The 22713-nt window shown below is 43.1% G+C and overlaps 1 protein-coding gene across 1 annotated transcript in view; it reads right to left on the bottom strand.

Moving 5' to 3' along the window:
• Positions 1 to 15252, bottom strand: part of LOC106607972 (pleckstrin homology domain-containing family G member 1) — a 127617-nt gene extending 112365 nt beyond the window's left edge. Inside the window, exon 1 of the mRNA XM_014205508.2 lies at positions 15019 to 15252. Coding sequence (XP_014060983.1) covers positions 15019 to 15100 — 82 coding nt within the window. The 5' untranslated portion in view covers positions 15101 to 15252. The remainder of the gene's footprint in view (positions 1 to 15018) is intronic.
• Between the last annotated feature and the right edge of the window lie 7461 nt (positions 15253 to 22713).

Genomic DNA, 22713 nt, shown 5'->3' with positions numbered 1-22713 from the left:
AACCTCTCTAGGGTATGTGGGACGAAATCATCCCACCTAGTCAACAGCCAGTGGAATCGAGTGGCGCAATATTCAAATACCTTAGAAATGCTATTACTTCAATTTCTCAAACATATGACTATTTTACACCATTTTAAAGACAAGACTCTCAATCTAACCACATTGTCCAAATTCAAAAAGGCTTTACAATGAAAGCAAAACATTAGATTATGTCAGGAGAGTACCCAGCCAGAAATAATCACACACCCATTTTTCAAGCTAGCATATAATGTCACAAAAACCAAAACCACAGCTAAATGCAGCACTAACCTTTGATGATCTTCATCAGATGACACTCCTAGGACATTATGTTATACAATACATGCATGTTTTGTTCAATCAAGTTCATATTTATATCAAAAACCAGCTTTTTACATTAGCATGTGACGTTCAGAACTAGCAAACATACCGAAAACCTCCGGTGAATTTACTAAATTACTCACGATAAACGTTCACAAAAAACATACAATTATTTTAAGAATTAAAGATACAGAACTCCATTATGCAATCGCGGTGTCAGATTTTAAAATAGCTTTTCGGCAAAAGCACATTTTGCAATATTCTGAGTAGATAGCTCGCCATCACGGGCTAGCTAATTTGACACCCACCAAGTTTGGCGTTCACTAAACTCAGAATTACTATAAGAAAAATTGGATTACCTTTGCTGTTCTTCGTCAGAATGCACTCACAGGACTTCTACTTCATCCACAAATGTTGTTTTGGTTCAAAATAATCCATAGTTATGTTCAAATATCCTCTGTTTTGTTCTTGCGTTCAAGACACTATCCGAACGGTGACGCGCGGACGCGTATCGTGACAAAAAAATGCAAAATATTCCATTACCGGTACTTCGAAGCATGTCAAACGCTGTTTAAAATCAATTTTTATGCGATTTTTCTCGTAAAATAGCGATAATATTCCGACCGGGAGACGTCTTTTTCGTTCAAAGACTGAAAATGTAAAATGGCCTCTTCACGTGCACGCGTGCGCCCGTCTCATTGTTCTCAGATCGACCACTATCCAAATGCGCTACTGTTTTTCAGGCAGGGGCTGCAAAGTCATCATTCAACGTTCTGGCGCCTTCTGAGAGCCTATGGGAGCCTTAGAAAGTGTCACGTTACAGCAGAGATCCTCTGTTTTCGATAAAGAGAGTATAGAAGGCCAAGAAATGGTCAGAGAGGGCACTTCCTGTACAGAATCTTCTCAGGTTTTGGCCTGCCATATGAGTTCTGTTATACTCACAGACACCATTCAAACAGTTTTAGAAACTTTAGGGTGCCTTCTATCCAAATCAAACAATTATATGCATATTCTAGTTTCTGGGCAGTAGTAATAACCAGATTAAATCGGGTACGTTTTTTATCCGGATGTGAAAATACTGCCCCCTACCCTAGCGAGGTTAACTGACAGACTTTCCATTTTGGTGCCGATCACTAGTAGCCTAATAATATTTCTCCAATCTATAGAGATATTCAGTATGTTGCTGACATACAATAATTAGATTTTAGAGCAAATTGAAATAATGAATTATTTAAAAAGTTCAAAATAACTGTCATGTAGGATATTAAATATTCTGCACAGTGGCTAACTCTTATTAGTAGGTTTACTTACAGATGCAATTTTTCAAGTATTCTGCCCGACTCGGTTTTATTTATTTTTGTCAACAAGGAAGGCAAAATATAAACTAGATATAGCCTTCATATGAATTACAATAGCTACTGTTAGAAATATAAACATTTGGTGACAGCTCTCTCATTTTCTATTTTTAGAAGGTAGATATGGCCTTAGACCACAAAATAAAAACTAGATGAAGCGAAAACATTCTTTACAACAAAAAGTACATTGTGAAAACTAGTGAACAAAAATATAAAACGCGATTTGTAAAGTGTTGGTTCCATGTTTCATGAGCTAAAATAAAAAGATCCCCGAAACTTTCCATACGCACAAAAAGCTTATTCAAATTTTGAGCACAAAATGTATTTACATCCCTGTTACTGAGAATTATATAAAATCATCCAGCATTCAATTTTTGCGAATGTATTAAAAATGTAAAACAGAAATACCTAAGTATTCAGACCCTTTGCTATGAGACTCGAAATTGATCTCAGGTGCATCCTGTTTCCATCGATCATCCTTGAGATGTGTCTACAACTTGGAGTCCACCTGTGGTAAACTCAATTGATTGGAAATATTTGGAAAGGCACACACCTGTCTATAGAGGTTGACCGATTCATCGGAATGGCCGATTAATTAGGGACGATTTCAGTTTTTGGACACCGATCATGACCGATTACATTGCACTCCACGAGGAGACCACGTGGCAGGCTGACTACCTGTTACGTGAGTGCAGCAAGGAGCCAAGGTAAGTTGCTAGCTAACATTAAACTTATCTTATAAAAAACAATCAATCTTAACATAATCACTAGTCAACTACACATGGTTGATATTACTAGCTTATCTAGCTTGTCCTGTGTTGCATATAATCAATGCGGTGCCTGTTAATTTCTCATCGAATCACAGCCTACTTCAACTTCACCAAACAGGTGATGATTTAACAAGCGCATTCGCGAAAAAAACACTGTCGTTGCACCAATGTGTATCTAACCATAAACATCATTGCCTTTCTTAAAATCAATGCACAAGTATATATTTGTCAACCTGCATATTTAGTTAATATTGCCTGCTAACATGAATTTCTTTTAACTAATGAAATTGTGTCACTTCTCTTGCGTTCTGTGCAACAGAGTCAGGGTATATGCAACAGTTTGGGCTGCTTAGCTCGTTGCGAACTGTGTGAAAACCATTTCTTCCTAACAAAGACCGTAATTAATTTGCCAGAATTGTACATAATTATGAAATAACATTGAAGGTTGTGCAATGTAACAGCCATATTTAGACTTAGCGATGCCACCGGTTAGATAAAATACAGAATGGTTCCGTATTTCACTGAAAGAATAAACGTTTTGTTTTCAAAATTATAGTTTCCGGATTTGACCATATTAATGACCTAAGACTCGTATTTCTGTGTGTTAGTATATTATAATTAAGTCTATGATTTGGTATTTGATAGAGCAGTCTGACTGAGCGGTGGTAGGCAGCAGCAGGCTTGCAAGCATTCATTCAAACAGCACTTTCCTGCATTTGCCAGCAGCTCTTCGCTGTGCTTCAAGCATTGCGCTGTTTATGACTTCAAGCCCATCAACTCCCGAGATTAGGCTGGCAACACTATAGTGCCTATAAGAACATCCAATAGTCAAAGGTATATGAAATAATAATGGTATAGAGACAAATATTCCTATAATAACTACAACCTAAAACTACAACCTAAAACTTCATACCTGGGAATATTGAAGACTCATGTTAAAAGGAACCACCAGCTTTCATATGTTCTCATGTTCTGAACGTTAGCTTTTGTTACATGGCAAATATTTCACTTTTACTTTCTTCTCCAACACTTTGTTTTTGCATTATTTAAACCAAATTGAACATGTTTCATTATTTATTTGAGACTAAATTGATTTTATTGATGTATTATATTAAGTTAAAATAAAAGTGTTCATTCAGTATTGTTGTAATTGTCATTATTACAAATATATAAAAAACGGTTGATTAAATCGGTATTGACTTGTTTTGGTCTTCCAAAAAAATTAAAAAAAATAAAAAATAAAATAAAATCGATATCGGCGTTGTCAACCTCAAGTCTATATAAAAGGTCCCACAGTTGACAGTGCATGTCAGAGCAAAAACCAAGACATGAGGTCAAAGGAATTCTCTGTAGAGCTCCGAGACAGGATTGTGTCGTGGCACAGATCTGGGGAAGGGTACCAAAACATGTCTGCAGCATTGAAGGTCCCCAAGAACACAGTGGCCTCCATCATTCTTAAATGGAAGAAGTTAGGAGAAAGACTCTTCCTAGACCTGGCCGCCCGGCCAAATCGAGCAATCGGGGGAGAAGGACCTTGGTTAGGGAGGTGACCAAGAACCCGATGGTCACTCTGACAGAGCTCCAGAGTTCCTCTGTGGAGATGGGAGAACCTTCCAGAAGGACAACAATCTCTGCAGCAATCCACCAATCAGGCCTTTATCGTAGAGTGGCCAGACAGAAGCCACTCCTCAGTAAAAAAGGCACGTGACAGCCCGCTTGGAGTTTGCCAAAAGGCACCTAAAGGACTCTCAGATCATGAGAAACAAGATTCTCTTGTCTGAGGAAACCAAGATTGAACACTTTGGCACCATCCCTACGGTGAAGCATTGGGGGTGGAAGCATAATGCTGTGGGGATGTTTTTGCGAGGCAGGAACTCTTCCCGAATGTTCACCTTCCAACAGGACAATGACCCTAAGCACACAGCCAAGACAACGCAGGAGTGGCTTCAGGACAAGTCTCTGAAAGTCCTTGAGTGGCCCAGCCAGAGCCTGGAATTGAACCCGATTGAAAATCTCCACATCCAACCTGACAGAACTTGAGAGGATCTGCAGAGAATGGGAGAAACTCCCCAAATACAGGTGTGCCAAGCTTGTAATTGAAAAAGCGACTAAACCCGTTTTGGCTTTGTCATTATGGGGTATTGTGTGTAGATTGAGGGAAAAAACGATTTAATCATTTTTAGAATAAGGCTGAAAATGTAACAAAATACGAAAAAAGTCAAGGGGTCTGAATACTTCCCGAATGCACTGGATAACATGTAACAGCAGCGCTTCACAAATTTCTCAGGCTCAAGAAACAACAAATGCTTCCTCTCTGCTGGCATGCCCTTTTTTCACCCCACCTTCCCCCACTCTCCAAACCTACCTTCCCTCTAGGGCTGGGAGGTCCACCGTATGTTACTATATACACTCACACACACACACACCGGGAACGGTTTGGGTTTTTGCTTTACCTTCTATAACGGTATTTTAATGTTTGGTTTGTTAAATGTGATATGCCGTGTGTAACGTCCATTTGTATAGTTTACTCTGCTACTTGAGTCATCCCTCTCTCCTCTCTCTCTCCATGCCGCTTTCCACACAGACCTAGTCCCACCTGTCACTCACGGAGTGCATGTTGTTGTTGCTTGACCACGAGACACTTTCATTCAGTCTGCATGGTCAATGCAGCACATGCAACAATGTTGATGACAACGATGTTGTTTCCACTTTGATCTTAATATAAATCCACAAGCGTTCTATAATTACAATATTAGTTTGTGTTTCTTACATCTGCAAACAGCTAGTTTGTATTTTCTTAGCAAGTTAAGCTAAATCGTGTTAGCCACTAATGCTAATCGCTAGTTAGCTGGCTAGCTAAAGAGCTAATAAAAGTACTGAGTCAGAGGAAACGTACCTAGCTAATACAGCCTAATACCAGTGCTGGTGGAGGCCTAAATCAGCATGTTGTTCGTGCAGCAGTATCTTCTAAATCAAAGAGGAATAGGAGAAGCATGAATATGTTGGTTACATGAATAAAGATTTAATGTAGCCAAAGATTGTAGGAAACCCTGAATATCACTTGGTTCCTACCCTGTCATAATAACTCGTCCATGGCATTTTCATTCATTTGTCATGTCAAACAACACTGTATTCAAAGTGCCCACTATTTATATTCTATCTATAGAATTACAATAAACATTATATTTCCATGATTCCAAAAGTTCACCTATGGGTTTTGATCTAAATCTCAATTGCAACATTTGGTTAAAAATAAGGCCTAGTATTTTTGCCCATATCGTGGCAGTGTGGAAATGATGTCAAATGAGTGCAGGAAATGCAGAAATTGATGGAAATGCAGGGAATTATTTTAGGTTGAATAGAACAGTATAAAAGAATCAGAATGGAGAAAGACCCATTATATTCTAAATGATTTCAAACTCAGCAAAAAAAGAAACGTCCCTTTTTCAGGACCCTGTCTTTCAAAGATGATTCCTAAAGATCCAAATAACTTCACAGATATTCATTGTAAAGGGTTTAAACACTGTTTCCCATGCTTGTTCAATGAACCATAAACAATTAATGAACACGCGGAACGGTCGTTAAGACACTAACAGCTTTCAGACGGTAGGCAATTAAGGTCACAGTTATGAAAACTTAGGACACTAAAGAGGCCTTTCTACTGACTCTGAAAAACACCAACAGAAAGATGCCCAGGGTCCCTGCTCATCTGCGTGAACGTGCCTCAGGCATGCTGCAAGGAGGCATGAGGACTGCAGATGTGGCCAGGGTAATAAATTGCAATGTCCGTACTGTGAGACGCCTAAGACAGCGCTACAGGGAGACAGGGCGGACAGCTGATCGTCCTCGCAGTGGCAGACCGCGTGTAACAACACCTGCACAGGATAGGTAAATCCGAACATGACACCTGCGGGCCAGGTACAGGATGGCAACAACAACTGCCCGAGTTACACCAGGAATGCACAATCCCTCCATCAGTGCTCAGCCTGTTCGCAATTGGCTGAGAGAGGCTGGACACTCTTGCCTGCATCTAGGGTGTAATCATTAGTCCAACAGTTGTAAAGTTTGCAACTCTGAACGGTTTCCTGTTTCCGGTCACAACTTGCAGACTTGTTTACGCTGCTGTGCGTTTTCTTGCCGATCTTACTTTGCTACCTGACGGTTTTTACTTTTTCATTACCGTATATTTTTACTTTTTCCCTCACTCAACTTTTTTCATTCAACTTTTTCACCCCGGAGGTTTTATCTGGACATGGTTCGTCAGGACTTCAAACAGCCAAGGCTAAGTAACATTAACATGATGCCTTCTAATTGCAGTTGTTGTACTTATAATATACAGGAGAACGATCGCCTTACGGCAAGGATAGCTGTGCTGCAAGCCCATCTTCAGACGCAATCGTTAGGCAAGGGCAATTTCAGTGTAGGAAAGGATGAAACAGCGTCTGTGCCACCAGTAAGTACAGATAGTAACGTTAGTATAAACCCCCTCGCACGGTCCCCGCAGCCGGACAACTTTCTCATGGCTTCTGGAGGGAAACGCTGTAGGAATGCTCAACCGGTGTCGCTTATTCAGCCGACAGAAACTTTCAACCGGTTCTCCCCATTAAGCGAGTCGGAGGCCGAGACTTCTCTGGTCTCTGCTCCTCCCGTTGTGGGGTCTGAGACGCCGACGGCTCCCACCATTAGCTCTGACAAATTGAAAACCCTAGTCATTGGCGACTCCATTACCCGCAGTATTAGACTTAAAACTAATCATCCAGCGATCATACACTGTTTACCAGGGGGCAGGGCTACCGACGTTAAGGCTAATCTAAAGACGGTGCTGGCTAAAGCTAAAACTGGCGAGTGTAGAGAGTATAGAGATATTGTTATCCACGTCGGCACCAACGATGTTAGGATGAAACAGTCAGAGGTCACCAAGCGCAACATAGCTTCAGCGTGTAAATCAGCTAGAAAGATGTGTCGGCATCGATTAATTGTCTCTGGCCCCCTCCCAGTTAGGGGGAGTGATGAGCTCTACAGCAGAGTCTCACAACTCAATCGCTGGTTGAAAACTGTTTTCTGCCCCTCCCAAAAGATAGAATTTGTAGATAATTGGCCCTCTTTCTGGGACTCACCCACAAACAGGACCAAGCCTGGCCTGTTGAGGAGTGACGGACTCCATCCTAGCTGGAGGGGTGCTCTCATCTTATCTACGAACATAGACAGGGCTCTAACTCCTCTAGCTCCACAATGAAATAGGGTGCAGGCCAGGCAGCAGGCTGTTAGCCAGCCTGCCAGCTTAGTGGAGTCTGCCACTAGCACAGTCAGCGTAGTCAGCTCAGCTTTCCCCATTGAGACCGTGTCTGTGCCTCGATCTAGGTTGGGCAAAATTAAAAATGGCGGTGTTCGCTTTAGCAATCTCACTAGTATAAAGACCTCCTCCATTCCTGCCATTATTGAAAGAGATTGTGATACCTCACATCTCAAAATTGGGTTACTTAATGTTAGATCCCTCACTTCCAAGACAGTTATAGTCAATGAACTAATCATTGATCATAATCTTGATGTGATTGGCCTGACTGAAACATGGCTTAAGCCTGATGAATTTACTGTGTTAAATGAGGCCTCACCCCCTGGTTACACTAGTGACCATACCCCCCGTGCATCCGGCAAAGGCGGAGGTGTTGCTAACATTTACGATAGCAAATTTCAATTTACAAAAAAAAAAAATGACATTTTCGTCTTTTGAGCTTCTAGTCATGAAATCTATGCAGCCTACTCACTCACTTTTTATAGCTACTGTTTACAGGCCTCCTGGGCCATATGCAGTGTTCCTCACTGAGTTCCCTGAATTCCTATCGGATCTTGTAGTCATAGCAGATAATATTCTAATTTTTGGTGACTAACATTCACATGGAAAAGTCCACAGACCCACTCCAAAAGGCTTTCGGAGCCATCATCGACTCAGTGGGTTTTGTCCAACATGTCTCTGGACCTACTCACTGCCACAGTCATACTCTGGACCTAGTTTTGTCCCATGGAATAAATGTTGTGGATCTTAATGTTTTTCCTCATAATCATGGATTATCGGACCACCATTTTATTGCGTTTGCAATCGCAACAAATAATCTGCTCAGACCCCAACCAAGGAGCATTAAAAGTCGTGCTATAAATTCTCAGACAAGCCAAAGATTCCTTGATGCCCTTCCAGACTCCCTCTGCCTACCCAAGGACGTCAGAGGACAAAAATCAGTTAACCACCTAACCGAGGAACTCAATTTAACCTTGCGCAATACCCTAGATGCAGTTGCACCCCTAAAAATTCAAAATATCTGTCATAAGAAACTAGCTCCCTGGTATACTGAAAATACACGAGCTCTGAAGCAAGCTTCCAGAAAATTGGAACGGAAATGGCGCCACACTAAACTGGAAGTCTTCCGACTAGCTTGGAAAGACAGTACCGTGCAGTATCGAAGAGCCCTCACTGCTGCTCGGTCATCCTATTTTTCCAACTTAATTGAGGAAAATAAGAACAATCCGAAATTTCTTTTTGATACTGTCGCAAAGCTAACTAAAAAGCAGCCTTCGCAAATGGAGGATGGCTTTCACTTCAGCAGTAATACATTTATGAACTTCTTTGAGGAAAAGATCATGATCATTAGAAAGTAAATTACGGACTCCTCTTTAAATCTGGGTATTCCTCCAAAGCTCCATTGTCCTGAGTTTACACAACTCTGCCAGGACCTAGGATCAAGGGAGATACTAAAGTGTTTTAGTACTATATCTCTTGACACAATGATGAAAATAATCATGGCCTCCAAACCCTCAAGCTGCATACTGGACCCTATTCCAACTAAACTACTGAAAGAGCTGCTTCCTGTGCTTGGCCCTCCTATGTTGAACATAATAAACGGCACTCTATCCACCGGATGTGTACCAAGCTCACTAAAAGTGGCAGTAATAAAGCCTCTCTTGAAAAAGCCGAATCTTGACCCAGAAATTATAAAAAACTATCGGCCTATATCGAATCTTCCATTCCTCTCAAAAATTTTAGAAAAAGCTGTTGCACAGCAACTCACTGCCTTCCTGAAGACAAACAATGTATACGAAATGCTTCAGTCTGGTTTTAGACCCCATCATAGCACTGAGACTGCACTTGTGAAGGTGGTAAATGACCTTTTAATGACGTCAGACCGAGGCTCTGTCCTCGTGCTCCTAGATCTTAGTGCCGCTTTTGATACCATCGATCACCACATTCTTTTGGAGAGATTGGAAACCCAAATTGGTCTACATGGACAGTTCTGGCCTGGTTTAGATCTTATCTGTCGGAAAGATATCAGTTTGTCTCTGTGAATGGTTTGTCCTCTGACAAATCAATTGTAAATTTCGGTGTTCCTCAAGGTTCCATTTTAGGACCACTATTGTTTTCACTATATATTTTACCTCTTGAGGATGTCATTCGAAAACATAATGTTAAATTTCACTGCTATGCGGACGACACACAGCTGTACATTTCAATGAAACATGGTGAAGCCCCAAAATTGCCCTCGCTAGAAGCCTGTGTTTCAGACATAAAGAAGTGGATGGCTGCAAACTTTCTACTTTTAAACTCGGACAAAACAGAGATGCTTGTTCTAGGTCCCAAGAAACAAAGAGATCTTCTGTTGAATCTGACAATTAATCTGGATGGTTGTACAGTCGTCTCAAATAAAACTGTGAAGGACCTCGGCGTTACTCTGGACCCTGATCTCTCTTTTGAAGAACATTTTAGTCATTTAGCAGACGCTCTTATCCAGAGCGACTTACAGTAGTGAATGCATACATTTCAAACATTTTTTCTCGGTACTGGTCCCCCGTGGGAATCGAACCCACAACCCTGGCGTTGCAAACACCATGCTCTACCAACTGAGCCACACGGGACCTATCAAGACTGTTTCAAGGACAGCTTTTTTCCATCTACGTAACATTGCAAAAATCAGAAACTTTCTGTCCAAAAATGACGCAGAAAAATTAATCCATGCTTTTGTTACTTCTAGGCTGGACTACTGCAATGCTCTACTTTCCGGCTACCCGGATAAAGCACTAAACAAACTTCAGTTAGTGCTAAATACGGCTGCTAGAATCCTGACTAGAACCAAAAAAATTGATCATATTACTCCAGTGCTAGCCTCCCTACACTGGCTTCCTGTTAAGGCAAGGGCTGATTTCAAGGTTTTACTGCTAACCTACAAAGCATTACATGGGCTTGCTCCTACCTATCTTTCCGATTTGGTCCTGCCGTACATACCTACACGTACGCTACGGTCACAAGACGCAGGCCTCCTAATTGTCCCTAGAATTTCTAAGCAAACGGCTGGAGGTAGGGCTTTCTCCTATAGAGCTCCATTTTTATGGAATGGTCTGCCTACCAATGTGAGAGACGCAGACTCAGTCTCAACCTTTAAGTCTTTACTGAAGACTTATCTCTTCAGTAGGTCCTATGATTAAGTATAGTCTGGCCCAGGAGTGTGAAGGTGAACGGAAAGGCTGGAGCAACGAACCGCCCTTGCTGTCTCTGCCTTGCCGGTTCCCCTCTTTCCACTGGGATTCTCTGCCTCTAACCCTTTTACAGGGGCTGAGTCACTGGCTTACTGGTGTTCTTCCATGCCGGCCATGGGAGGGGTGCGTCACTTGAGTGGGTTGAGTCACTGACGTGGTCTTCCTGTCTGGGTTGGCGCCCCCCCCTTGGGTTGTGCCATGGCGGAGATCGTTGTGGGCTATACTCGGCCTTGTCTTAGGACGGTAAGTTGGTGGTTGGAGACATCCCTCTAGTGGTGTGGGGGCTGTGCTTTGGCAAAGTGGGTGGGGTTATATCCTGCCTGTTTGGCCCTGTCCGGGGGTATCATCGGATGGGGCCACAGTGTCTTCTGATCCCTCCTGTCTCAGCCTCCAGTATTTATGCTGCAGTAGTTTACGTGTCGGGGGGCTAGGGTCAGTCTGTTACATCTGGAGTATTTCTCTTGTCTTATCCGGTGTCCTGTGTGAATTTAAATATGCTCTCTCTAATTCTCTCTCTCTTTCTGTCTTTCTCTCGGAGGACCTGAGCCCTAGGACCATGCCTCAGGACTACCTGGCATGATGACTCCTTGCTGTCCCCAGTCCACCTGGCCGTGCTGCTGCTCCAGTTTCAACTGTTCTGCCTGCGGCTATGGAACCCTGACCTGTGCACCGGACATGCTTGTTGCACCCTCGACAACTACTATGATTATTATTATTTGACCATGCTGATCATTTATGAACATTTTAACATCTTGACCATGTTCTGTTATAATATCCACCCTGCACAGCCAGAAGAGGACTGGCCACCCCTCATAGCCTTTCTTCCTAGGTTTTTGGCCTTTCTAGGGAGTTTTTCCTAGGGAGTTGTTCCTAGCCACCGTGCTTCTGTCACATGCATTGCTTGCTGTTTGGGGTTTTAGGCTGGGTTTCTGTACAGCACTTTGAGATATCAGCTGATGTACGAAAGGCTATATAAATAAATTTGATTTGATTTGACTGAGGGCTTGTTGACCTGTTGTAAGGCAGATCCTCACCAGACATCACCGGCAACAACGTCGCCTATGGGCACAAACCCACAGTCGCTGGACCAGACAGGACTGGCAAAAAGTGCTCTTCACTGACGAGTCGCGGTTTTGTTTCACCAGGGGTGATGGTTGGTTTCGCGTTTATCGTCGAAGGAATGAGCGTTAGACCGAGACCTGTACTCTGGAGCGGGATCGAGGTGGAGGGTCCGCCATGGTCTGGGGCGGTGTGTCACAGCATCATTGGACTGAACTTGTCATTGCAGGCAATCTCAACGCTGTGCGTTACAGGGAAGACATCCTCCTCCCTCATGTGGTACCCCTCCTGCAGGCTCATCCTGACATGACCCTCCAGCATGACAATGCCACCAGCCATACTGCTCGTTCTGTGTGTGATTTCCTGCAAGACAGGAATGTCAGTGTTCTGCCATGGCCAGCGAAGAACCCGGATCTCAAACCCATTGAGCACATCTGGGACCTGTTGGATCGGAGGGTGAGGGCTAGGGTCATTCCCCCCAGAAATGTCTGGGAACTTGCAGGTGCCTTGGTGGAAGAGTGGGGTAACATCTCACAGAAAGAACTGGCAAATCTGGGGCATCTCCTCCATGAGGAGGAGATGCTCTGCAGTACTTATTGCAGCTGGTGGCCACACGATGATACTGACTGTTACTTTTGAACCCCCCTTTGTTCAGGGACACATTATTCAATTTCTGTGGAACTTGTTTAGTTTATGTCTCAGTTGTTGAATCTTATGTTCATACAAATATTTACACGTTAAGTTCGCTGAAAATAAACGCAGTTGACAGTGAGATGACGTTTATTTTATATATAGCCACCCTAAGGTCACACATTACTCAAAGCAAATTTAGAACTTTTATTAATCAAAAACATAAAATACCGTCAAATATTTGAAAAATACCATATGCTATTTTGGCCATATCGCCCAGCCCTACTTCCCTCTCACCTACATTCCCCTTCTCTCCTACCTTCCCCCTCCCCCCCCTCCTGTCCACTCCATGCCTCAGCTCCCAAACGTGACCTCACAGCAGGGAGGCTAGCCAGTAGCAGGTGAAAGGTTGTGAACCACCATACAAAAGACGCTCTACTGCTCCTGTAGAGGGGGGGGGGGTCTAAGCCCCACCCCCCCACGCTCCCCAAAACAGTGTCAAACAGCCAAGACGAAAGCTCCTGAGGATTTGGTGATCGCACTGGGAAACAGATCATAGTATTATACAGGAAAAAGTCAGGAAGAATAAACAACTGTATGACAGTACAGTTCAGTACCGTTTAATCTCCCAAAGGCCATCTCCCCATTCATTCACCTACAAAGGATCACCCCCCCCCCCCCTCTACCTTCAGTAATGATACTACCCCGTGTTGGAAAATATTTGCGATATGCCTTTCATGTCTGATGGCAGAGTCACAGTTGGGTCTCTTCCGTCTACAGTGTTTGAACTTGAAGCACAATCTGGAACTCTTTAAGAGAAGAGCGGAGATAAAAGTGTAGGGTTTCAGTGGACATCAGGGTGCCGTGTGTCATCTCACACACACAACACTCACACAAAAGCTCAACTTCAAGCTCTGCTTCCAGCAGGTTTTCTATCTGTAGTGCAGTACACAGAGGGCAGGTTGAGGATTTATTGAAGATGTCATTCTGAGAGTGAGAAATTAAATGTTATACAACACAGACAGGAACAGGTCCAAAGACATGCTGTGGAAGTGGAGCCAACCCTGTAAAGAACCAACCTAGTAACAGCTACAGAACACAGTGAGGGACGGCTGTGCTCTCTTAAATCTGCCCTGCAGGCTACAGCTCAGCATAGTCTTCCCAACTTTCCCACCAGACAGTGACCACTAAGTAAAAAAACAGGGAGTGGTGATAGAAGGGCTTATTCTAGATCAGGTGTTGTACATTAGAGAATAAAAGAGGGGCGGGGCCTGGAGAACGCAGAGTTCTTGAACACACGCTCCCGTCCACCTACCTCCCATCCTCCCCCCACCATGTGAAACTGTCACAAATCACTGGAAGCGCACACCCCCCCCCTCGTAAAAACCGAGCACGTCATTAGAGCACCAGTAAATCACTAGGGAGATGTCACTGGGAGTACTGGGGGATCCAGCCTGTCCCATCACCAGTCAGGGTGTAGCTTTACTGGGTAGAAAACTGGGGGGGTGAGGTCACTTCCTCTCCGGTTACATTCTCACGAGATTTAAGTGCCAGTGTAAACACCTGCACCCCGGCCTGAAGAGCTGCAGGGCTCCTTGGGCAGGTGGTGCTGTATCCCAGTGGTGTGACAGGCAGGTTTCCTATTCCTTCCCTTTATATCCATTGATATACAAGGACTTGATAGGTGTAATTTATGTTGACAAAACCTATCCAATCACTTTACAAGCCAGAGGCGATGAAGGAAAGTTATGGTTACTCAGGCCTGGTCCTACGTGTAGGATTTCTTTCTGATCTGTTATGCTGATGAAATCACCTCTAGCACTCTTCAGAGACCACATGCAGAGTGGACTGGCTATGACGATAATTCAGACGTCTGCAAGAATTTTGAGATGAAGTGTCAATCATCTAAACGTCACTGGGTCCTGATGAGGCAACTAGGGATGTCTTCATAGGTCCAGACACTAGCGGTTCTGGGGGGGGGCAGTGCCCCTGTGACAACAATTTTGGACCCCCTTGTGCCCCCCCTAAATGTGGAGTATGAAATAAGTTTTACATAACTAATTTTTGCTATCATTATTAGACAGAAAATGAAAATAAATTGTTGAATGATTATGAACATGGTCTTTTGCCTGCTAATGCCGGCAATGCAGTGAAGAAAACGATATGACAACAATAACGTCTAATGTAACTGGCCCCTCTAACAGTACAACTGGCCCCAGCTTGGCCCCCCCAGTTGAAATGGTCTAGAACCGCCACTGGGTCCAGAACAGTGAAAAAGTTTGTAATGTCTTTCCCCAATCATGTACAGAATGGCATTTCAGATTAAACACGTATTTAGCACTTACTTGCTTTCTTTGGCCGTCCTAACCTTCGACATCCTGTTCGTGAAAAATTATTCACTCTCACGGGAGAAAAGCTGTTCTTCATTGATCCTCCGTTTACCTGCAAAACTTCTGTAAACAACCGCCAGCAGCGACGCTCTGAGGAAACAACAATGTTTTTTCATCAAATGAATTGGCCATTTTCATGAATAGAAGTTCATAATCAAGGTATGTACTTTGACATGTAATATTCCGTTGAATACGCGCATGCGTACATTAATTATTTGCAGGTGTCAAGCTCAGGGGTCACGTGTGCTGAAGGAACGCGCTTCAATTAAAGATCCAAATAGCACCTAGGTCCACTGTTTCAAATGCAGCCTTATTCAATCATTCATGTAGCCTACACCCAAAGCTGAATAAAAACAAAAAAAGTCTAAATACCATCCTTGAATTGGCATTCTTGTTGTATTCCATTTCTTTCCAATAATGATTCACTTGATATTTTATGATTTATTCAGGACATGAAATAATATAAAAAGGCACAAATATAATGGGGAAAGTACAATCTGGAGTTCAACTAAACAAGAGATAAGGACCAAGAATGACATGACATTATTGCTTGCTGGTATGAGTGGCATTTCCATTTCTTCCATTTATGAAACAAACCTTTCTTCCCAGTGACATCACTTGAGCCTCTGGAATGCCTTTAACTCAATGTAGGAGATGTGCACACAAGATAAGACAGTAAGACATAGATCCAGAGGGTTTCAACATGACATCAGAGTGACGTCTGATTCCTCTGACGTCTAGACAGAGTATTATATGACAAGGTCTCTTCATGTTAGTATTGATGACACTTCCACTTCTGTATAAGGACTTTGTGACGTGTAAAAAAGGGCTATATAAATCAATTTGATTGATTTACTTACAGATTATTGTTTATCATCTTCTTCTATTGTTTGTGTGTTTCGCTTCACCAGTCTCTCAATTGTGATTCAATTTTGCTCAAAAGATCAGGAATATGGATATGACATTTTCTGTCATGTTTACCAGTTGTAAATCCTCCTGAAGAGGTCAATGCTATACTGCATTTGTATTGTTATCAGTTCAAAAGTTAGATGGCTAGTTTTGGACTTTGGTAAACAGAGGTCAGTAATACACTACCACAATGCCCCAAACCAACCCCCAAGCAGAACTGGCTAGCCTCAGTTCATGGCCAGTCCATTGGGGCCATCCATTCATGTAGTGCCTAAGGATGTGTACTAGATTACATCGACGGAGCATTACATTAAATAAGTGGAACTGGCTGGGGGTACTGGAGGAGAGTTTCGGAAAACACTGAGTTAGGAGGACCGTCCATGTTGAGCCTGAGGGTGTGTTGAGGCTTCAGTAATTCCAACTGTCACTAGGCACGGGCAGAGAAGGACACACCAATTACATCAATGAGATTCTCAATGGTCCTATGTAATTGTATAGACAGACAGACAGTCTTTATTGAGTTCACAGTACTGAGCCATCACATTACCACTACGTTACTACACATTGCTACTCTTCTGTCTGAGTGCTATCATTCATGTGAGATACATGCTCATTTTGAATGTACACAGGAAAACTGTCCTATATGATCTCAGTGTGTTCAATGTTTGTGGTTGGCCTTGTCAAATGCACAAACAGGGATGAACCTAGGAAAGGTATTTTGTCTTTTTAATTTCCAAAGCTAAAAAAAGAAAAAGTTAAAACATTAAACCAAATGATTGGAACGTATTATATTAGCAAGTGCATCATGCTTTTATTCCATTGTTCCTTTGTTTGGCCTAAACAATGGGTTACATAGATAATCAAATGCACCCACATGAATTTAGAATGATGACAGCAATGCTGTCTATAAAATAATATATAAAAAAAATCTAATCTATTTGATTAGATATGCAGTCCAGGTACGTTGCTACGGTCATTGCACAATGGAAGAAAAACATGATATTATTATCACGTGTGCTTCCTCTCCGGCCTCTAGGTCACCAGGCTGCTCATTATGGCACACACCTGTCACCATTGTTACACGCACCTGCGCGTCATCAGACTCACCTGGACTTGGTTGTTGACATACACTTAGGTTGGAGTTATTAAAACTTGTTTTTCAACCACTCCACAAATTTCTTGTTAACAAACTATAGTTTTGGCCAATCGGTTAGGACATCTACTTTGTGTATGACACAAGTACATTTTCCAACAAATATTTACAGACAGATTATTTCACTTATAATTCACCGCATCACAATTCCAGAGGGTCAGAAGTTTACATATACTAAGTTGACTGTGCCCTTTAAACAGCTTGGAAAATTCCAGAAAAGGTCATGGCTTTAGAAGCTTCTGATAGGCTAATTGACATCATTTGAGTTAATTGGAGGTGTACATGTGGATGTATTTCAAGGCCTACCTTCAAACTCAGTGCCTCTTAGCTTGACATCATGGGAAAATCAAAAGAAATCAGCCAAGACCTCAGAAAAAGAATTGTAGACCTCTACAAGTCTGGTTCATCCTTGGGAGAAATTTCCAAACGCCTGAAGGTACCACGTCCATCTTTACAAACAAAAGTACGCAAGTATAAGCACCATGGGACCACGCAGCTGTCATACCGCTCAGGAAGGAGACGTGTTCTGTCCTAGAGATGAACGTACTTTGGTGTGAAAAGTGCAAATCAATCCCAGGACAACAGCAAAGGCACCTGTGAAGTTGCTGGAGGAAACATGTACAAAAGTATCTATATCCACGGTAAAACGAGTCCTATATCGACATAACCTGAAAGGCTGCTCAGCAAGGAAGCCACTGCTCCAAAACCGCCATAAAAAAGCCAGACTACGGTTTGCAACTGCACATGGTGACAAAGGTCATACTTTTTGGAGAAATGTCCTCTGGTCTGATGAAACAAAAATAGAACTGTTTGGCCATCGTTATGTTTGGAGGAAAAAGGGGGAGGCTTGCAAGCCGAAGAACATCATCCCAACCATGAAGTACGGGGGTGGCAGCATCATGTTGTGGGGTGCTTTGCTGCAGGAGGGACTAGTGCACTTCACAAAATAGATGACATCATGAGGGAGGAAAATTATGTGGATATATTGAAGCGACATCTCAAGACATCAGTCAGGAAGTTAAAGCTTGGTCGCAAATGGGTCTTCCAAATGGACAATGACCCCAAGCAAACTTCCAAAGTTGTGGCAAAATGGCTTAAGGATAACAAAGTCAAGGTATTGGAGTGGCCATCACAAAGCCCTGACCTCAGTCCCATAGAAAATCTGTGGGCAGAACTGAAAATGAGTGTGTGAGCAAGGAGGCCTACAAACCTGACTCAGTTACACCAGCTCTGTCAGGAGGAATGGGCCAAAATTCACCCAACTTATTGTGGGAAGCTTGTGGAAGTCTACCCAAAACGTTTGACCCAAGGTAAACAATTTAAAGGCAATGCTACCAAATACTAATTGAGTGTATGTAAACTTCTGACCCACTGGGAATGTGATGAAAGAAATACAAGCTGAAATAAATCATTCTCTCTACTATTATTCTGACATTTCACAATCTTAAAATAAAGTGGTGAACCTAACTGACCTAAGACAGGGAATTTTTACTAGGATTAAATGTCAGGAATTGTGAAAAACTGAGTTTAAATGTATTTGGCTAAGGTGTATGTAAACTTCCGACTTCAACTGTATGTCACTCCCTTTGGTTCCTTCCCCAGTGTCACGTCCTGACCAGCAGATGGAGCTGTTGTAGTAGTTTGGGGGTCAGGACGTGGCAGTCTTGTGTGTCTTGTGACTCCTGATCAGGAACAGCTGGGAATCGTTGTTCCTGATTGGGAGTCATATATGTAGGAGTTGTTTGTCACTGGGGTTTGTGGGTGGTTGTTTTTACACTGCGTGTATAGCCTGTAAAACTGCTGCTGTTGTCACCGTCATTGGTTTTTCAAGTGGATGCTTTACTCTTTTTGGTAATAAATAACCATGAGTATTCACATACCTGCTGCGCCTTGGTCCATTCATGAAGACAATCGTTACAGAACCACCCACCAAAGGACCAAGCAGCAGAGGAACGAGGAGGAAGGATGGACATGGGCTGAGTTAAGGAAGGGCGTTTCCAGGGCGATGGAAGACCTTAGGAAATTTGAGAGGCAGCCCCAATAATTTTTTGGGGGGGGCACAAGGGCAGTTTTGCGGGGCAAGAATGGAGCCCCAGGCCAGCTCCCCGCACTAGCCTGGAGGTGCGTGTTCCCAATCTGGTACGCCCAGTACCAACACCACGCACCAGGCTTCAAGTGCGTAAACCCAGCCTCGCCAGTCAACAGTCGCCAGAGCTGCCCGCCAGTCAACAGTCGCCAGAGCTGCCCGCCAGTCAACAGTCGCCAGAGCTGCCCGCCAGACTGCCCTGAACTGCCGGAGTGGCCAGACTGCCCTGAACTGCCGGAGTGGCCAGACTGCCCCCCGGCCCAGCCCGAGGGGCCCTCCTGCCCCCCGGCCCAGCCCGAGGGGCCCTCCTGCCCCCCGGTCCAGCCCGAGTGGTCCGTCTGCCAGGGTCAGCCCGAGTGGCCCGTCTGCCCGGCGCAGCTATCGGCGCCATCAAAGTGGGGGACGCCGAAGGTGGAGCGAGGTCCACGGCCTGCACCTGAGCCACCTCCAGGATAGGTGGGTTGGGGAGGGAGGGTGTAGTACAGTGCTGTCGGTGACGGCAGCCACCCTCCCTTCCCTCCCTTATTGTTTAGGGTTAGTGTTTATGGGTTTTGTTGGGGATTTTGTTGGTGTTTTTTTTGTGGTTAGGTGCATTCCGGGGTCTGCACCTTGAGGGGGGGTACTGTCACGTCCTGACCAGCAGATGGAGCTGTTGTAGTAGTTTGGGGGTCAGGACGTGGTAGTCTTGTGTGTCTTGTGACTCCTGATCAGGAACAGCTGGGAATCGTTGTTCCTGATTGGGAGTCATATATGTAGGAGTTGTTTGTCACTGGGGTTTGTGGGTGGTTGTTTTTACACTGCGTGTATAGCCTGTAAAACTGCTACTGTTGTCACCTTCATTGTTTTTTCAAGTGGATGCTTTACTCTTTTTGGTAATAAATAACCATGAGTATTCACATACCTGCTGCGCCTTGGTCCATTCATGAAGACAATCGTTACACCCAGGCGTTATTGTTTCTGTTCCAGTGTCATGTCTGTGCGTTGTTCGTGCTTGGTATTATGTTACGTTTATTTATTAAAACACTCACTCCCGGAACTTGCTTCCCGACTCTCAGCGCACATGTTGCAGTTATTGTGAGAATTCCTTTGTTAACATTTGGAATAATAGAAACAGTTTTATCATAACCTTTTCATCTGATTTACTGATTGTGTTTTTTTGTTACATTTTGTATTAAATCAAACTCACTCATTTCACTGCCAACAGAGAGCACATAAAGTGTTTTAAAGGAGAACAGTGAGAAAAAGAGAGCTAAACCTAGTCCACTAGCCTACTTCCTGAACTCAAGTGGTCTGATTGTAGACTAAAGGGTATGAAAACAGTGTCAGTATGAGGGGAAGGACATGTCTATCATCACTGATCTAGCTGTGGGAAACTGGGTCACAACATTGGGCCTGCATTCACAAAGCGTCTCAGAGTAGAAGTGCTGATCTAGGATCAGACTCCCCCTGTTCACGTCATTCTATTAATTATGATCTGAAAGGCAAAACTGATCTTAGATCCTGTCACTCCTGCTCCCTCCCTCTCGACGTCGCCAGTCTATTAACCACCAGTCCTGGCAACTATGACTACGCACACCTGGACTTAATTATTCCCCCTTTATTTAGCCCTCAGATGAAATGAGTCATTAGGTAGTATTGTATTCTCCCACGTTCTGTATGCGGCTCATGTTTGTTCATATGTATCATTTCAATATTAAACTCACCTTCTGCACCTGCTTCCTGACTCCTGGCATATTACGTTACAGATCCTAGGTTATAGGATTATCTTCAAGTGTTTTGGTGAGAGAGATCAGCTGAATCAAATGTATCTTAATGGTTGTTTCCCAAAGTATTCATTGCACTTAGGACAACATTATTCACAGTCTCCCTAGGGTCTGATAATGGTTTAAGAACTAAGAACAATTTAGGGGGTCCCATCGGAAGGATCAAATGCTCTGTTAGGTGGCATATTTGTAGCTCTGAGAAAATCCTTGACCCTTCTGGTTCATTCTTCACAGATGAAGATGATGAAGAGGAGGGGAAAGCATTCCCCTTCATCACATGATTTACGGTCTAGGTCCCATGCCCTCTGCCGACAGCCAGGAGTAAGCTTGGGCTAGTGGGTAATGTGTTCCGGAGGATCTGGGCTGGATGGTGGAGGATGTGATTCCTCCACAGGGAGTAATCCTCAGAACCTGGCCTCACAACCTTTCAACTCCATATTATCTTTCCTGTCGAGGGATGACCTCATAGTCAACTGGAGACAGGTGGATCCATGGAAATAACCAGAAGTCTCTGTGAAGGAGAAGCAGTTAGAGGCCCTACTCAGGTAACAGTCAGACAACAGCTAAGCCTGTTGTTGTACTGTGTGTCCTCCTTCTCGACAGGATGTAGCCTCCCAAGAAGAGGGCTAACAGTCAGATAACTGCTAAGCTAAAAGCAGGCCAGCAATTAGACATCTACTCTGCTACCTCAGAAAGCTGAAAGTCCTGTTGCTGAGCTAATAGGCTATATGTCACATAGGCCCAAACTCCAACCTGTAGCGATCAGCCAGCTAGCAGGTAAATCTGTAAATTAGAAAGTCAGCAGATATTATCTACTATAATTGTCAGTTGCTAGCATGCTAACATAACAGATGATTAACACATATTTCATTTTAATATGAGGTTTCCACAGTGGAATATTACCCCGTATTGCATTCCAGTCTCATGGATAGGCCTAAATAAATTAAGCAATGGAATCACTATACAAATACAAGGAATGGAGGTCATTCGGATAAAGTAATATCATAGAAGTGTAATGGCATGTGGATTGAGTCATCCACAACAAAGTGTATGGCTACAGACACTATAATGTAGCTAGATTCCCCTAGAACCTGAATAAGCAGCATTCCATAATGGAGGGAAATGAGGCTCTGTACAAATGGGCCTTTATCTCAGATGAGTCAGACCATGGGACTCAATGATCAGTTCCTGGATTGGAGATAAACACTTCCTGCAGTGCGTTTACCAATGTTTATGTCTGTGGTGTAAAGTACTTAAGTAAAAATACTTGTCGTTTTTGGGGTGTCTGTACTTTACTTTACTATTAATATTTTTTACAACTTTTACTTTCACTTCACTACATTCCTAAAGAAAATGATGTACTTTATACTCCATACATTTTCCCTTACATCCAAAAGTACTCGTTACATTTTGAACGCTTAGCAGGACAGGAAAATTGTCTAATTCACGTACTTATCAAGAGAACATCCCTGGTCATCCTTACTGCCTCTGATTTGGCGGACTCACTAAACACATGCTTCGTTTGTCTGAGTGTTGGACCATGCCCTTGGCTATCTGTAAATTTAAAAAACAAGTCTGGTTTGCTTTATATAAGGAATTTAAAATTATTTATACTTTTACTTTTATTTTAGCAATTACATTTACTTTTGATACAAATATTTTTAGACTTTTCCTCAAGTAGTATTTTACTGGGGGACTTACTTTAATTGAAAATGACTCAAGTAAAAGTGTATCTTTAC

This window comes from Salmo salar, chromosome ssa06 (genome assembly GCF_905237065.1).
Source record: "Salmo salar chromosome ssa06, Ssal_v3.1, whole genome shotgun sequence".
In the NCBI taxonomy this organism is placed as follows: Eukaryota; Metazoa; Chordata; class Actinopteri; order Salmoniformes; family Salmonidae; genus Salmo; species Salmo salar.
The sequence above is the reverse complement of the archived record's forward strand: the minus strand, read 5'-3'. Positions and strand labels throughout refer to the sequence as shown.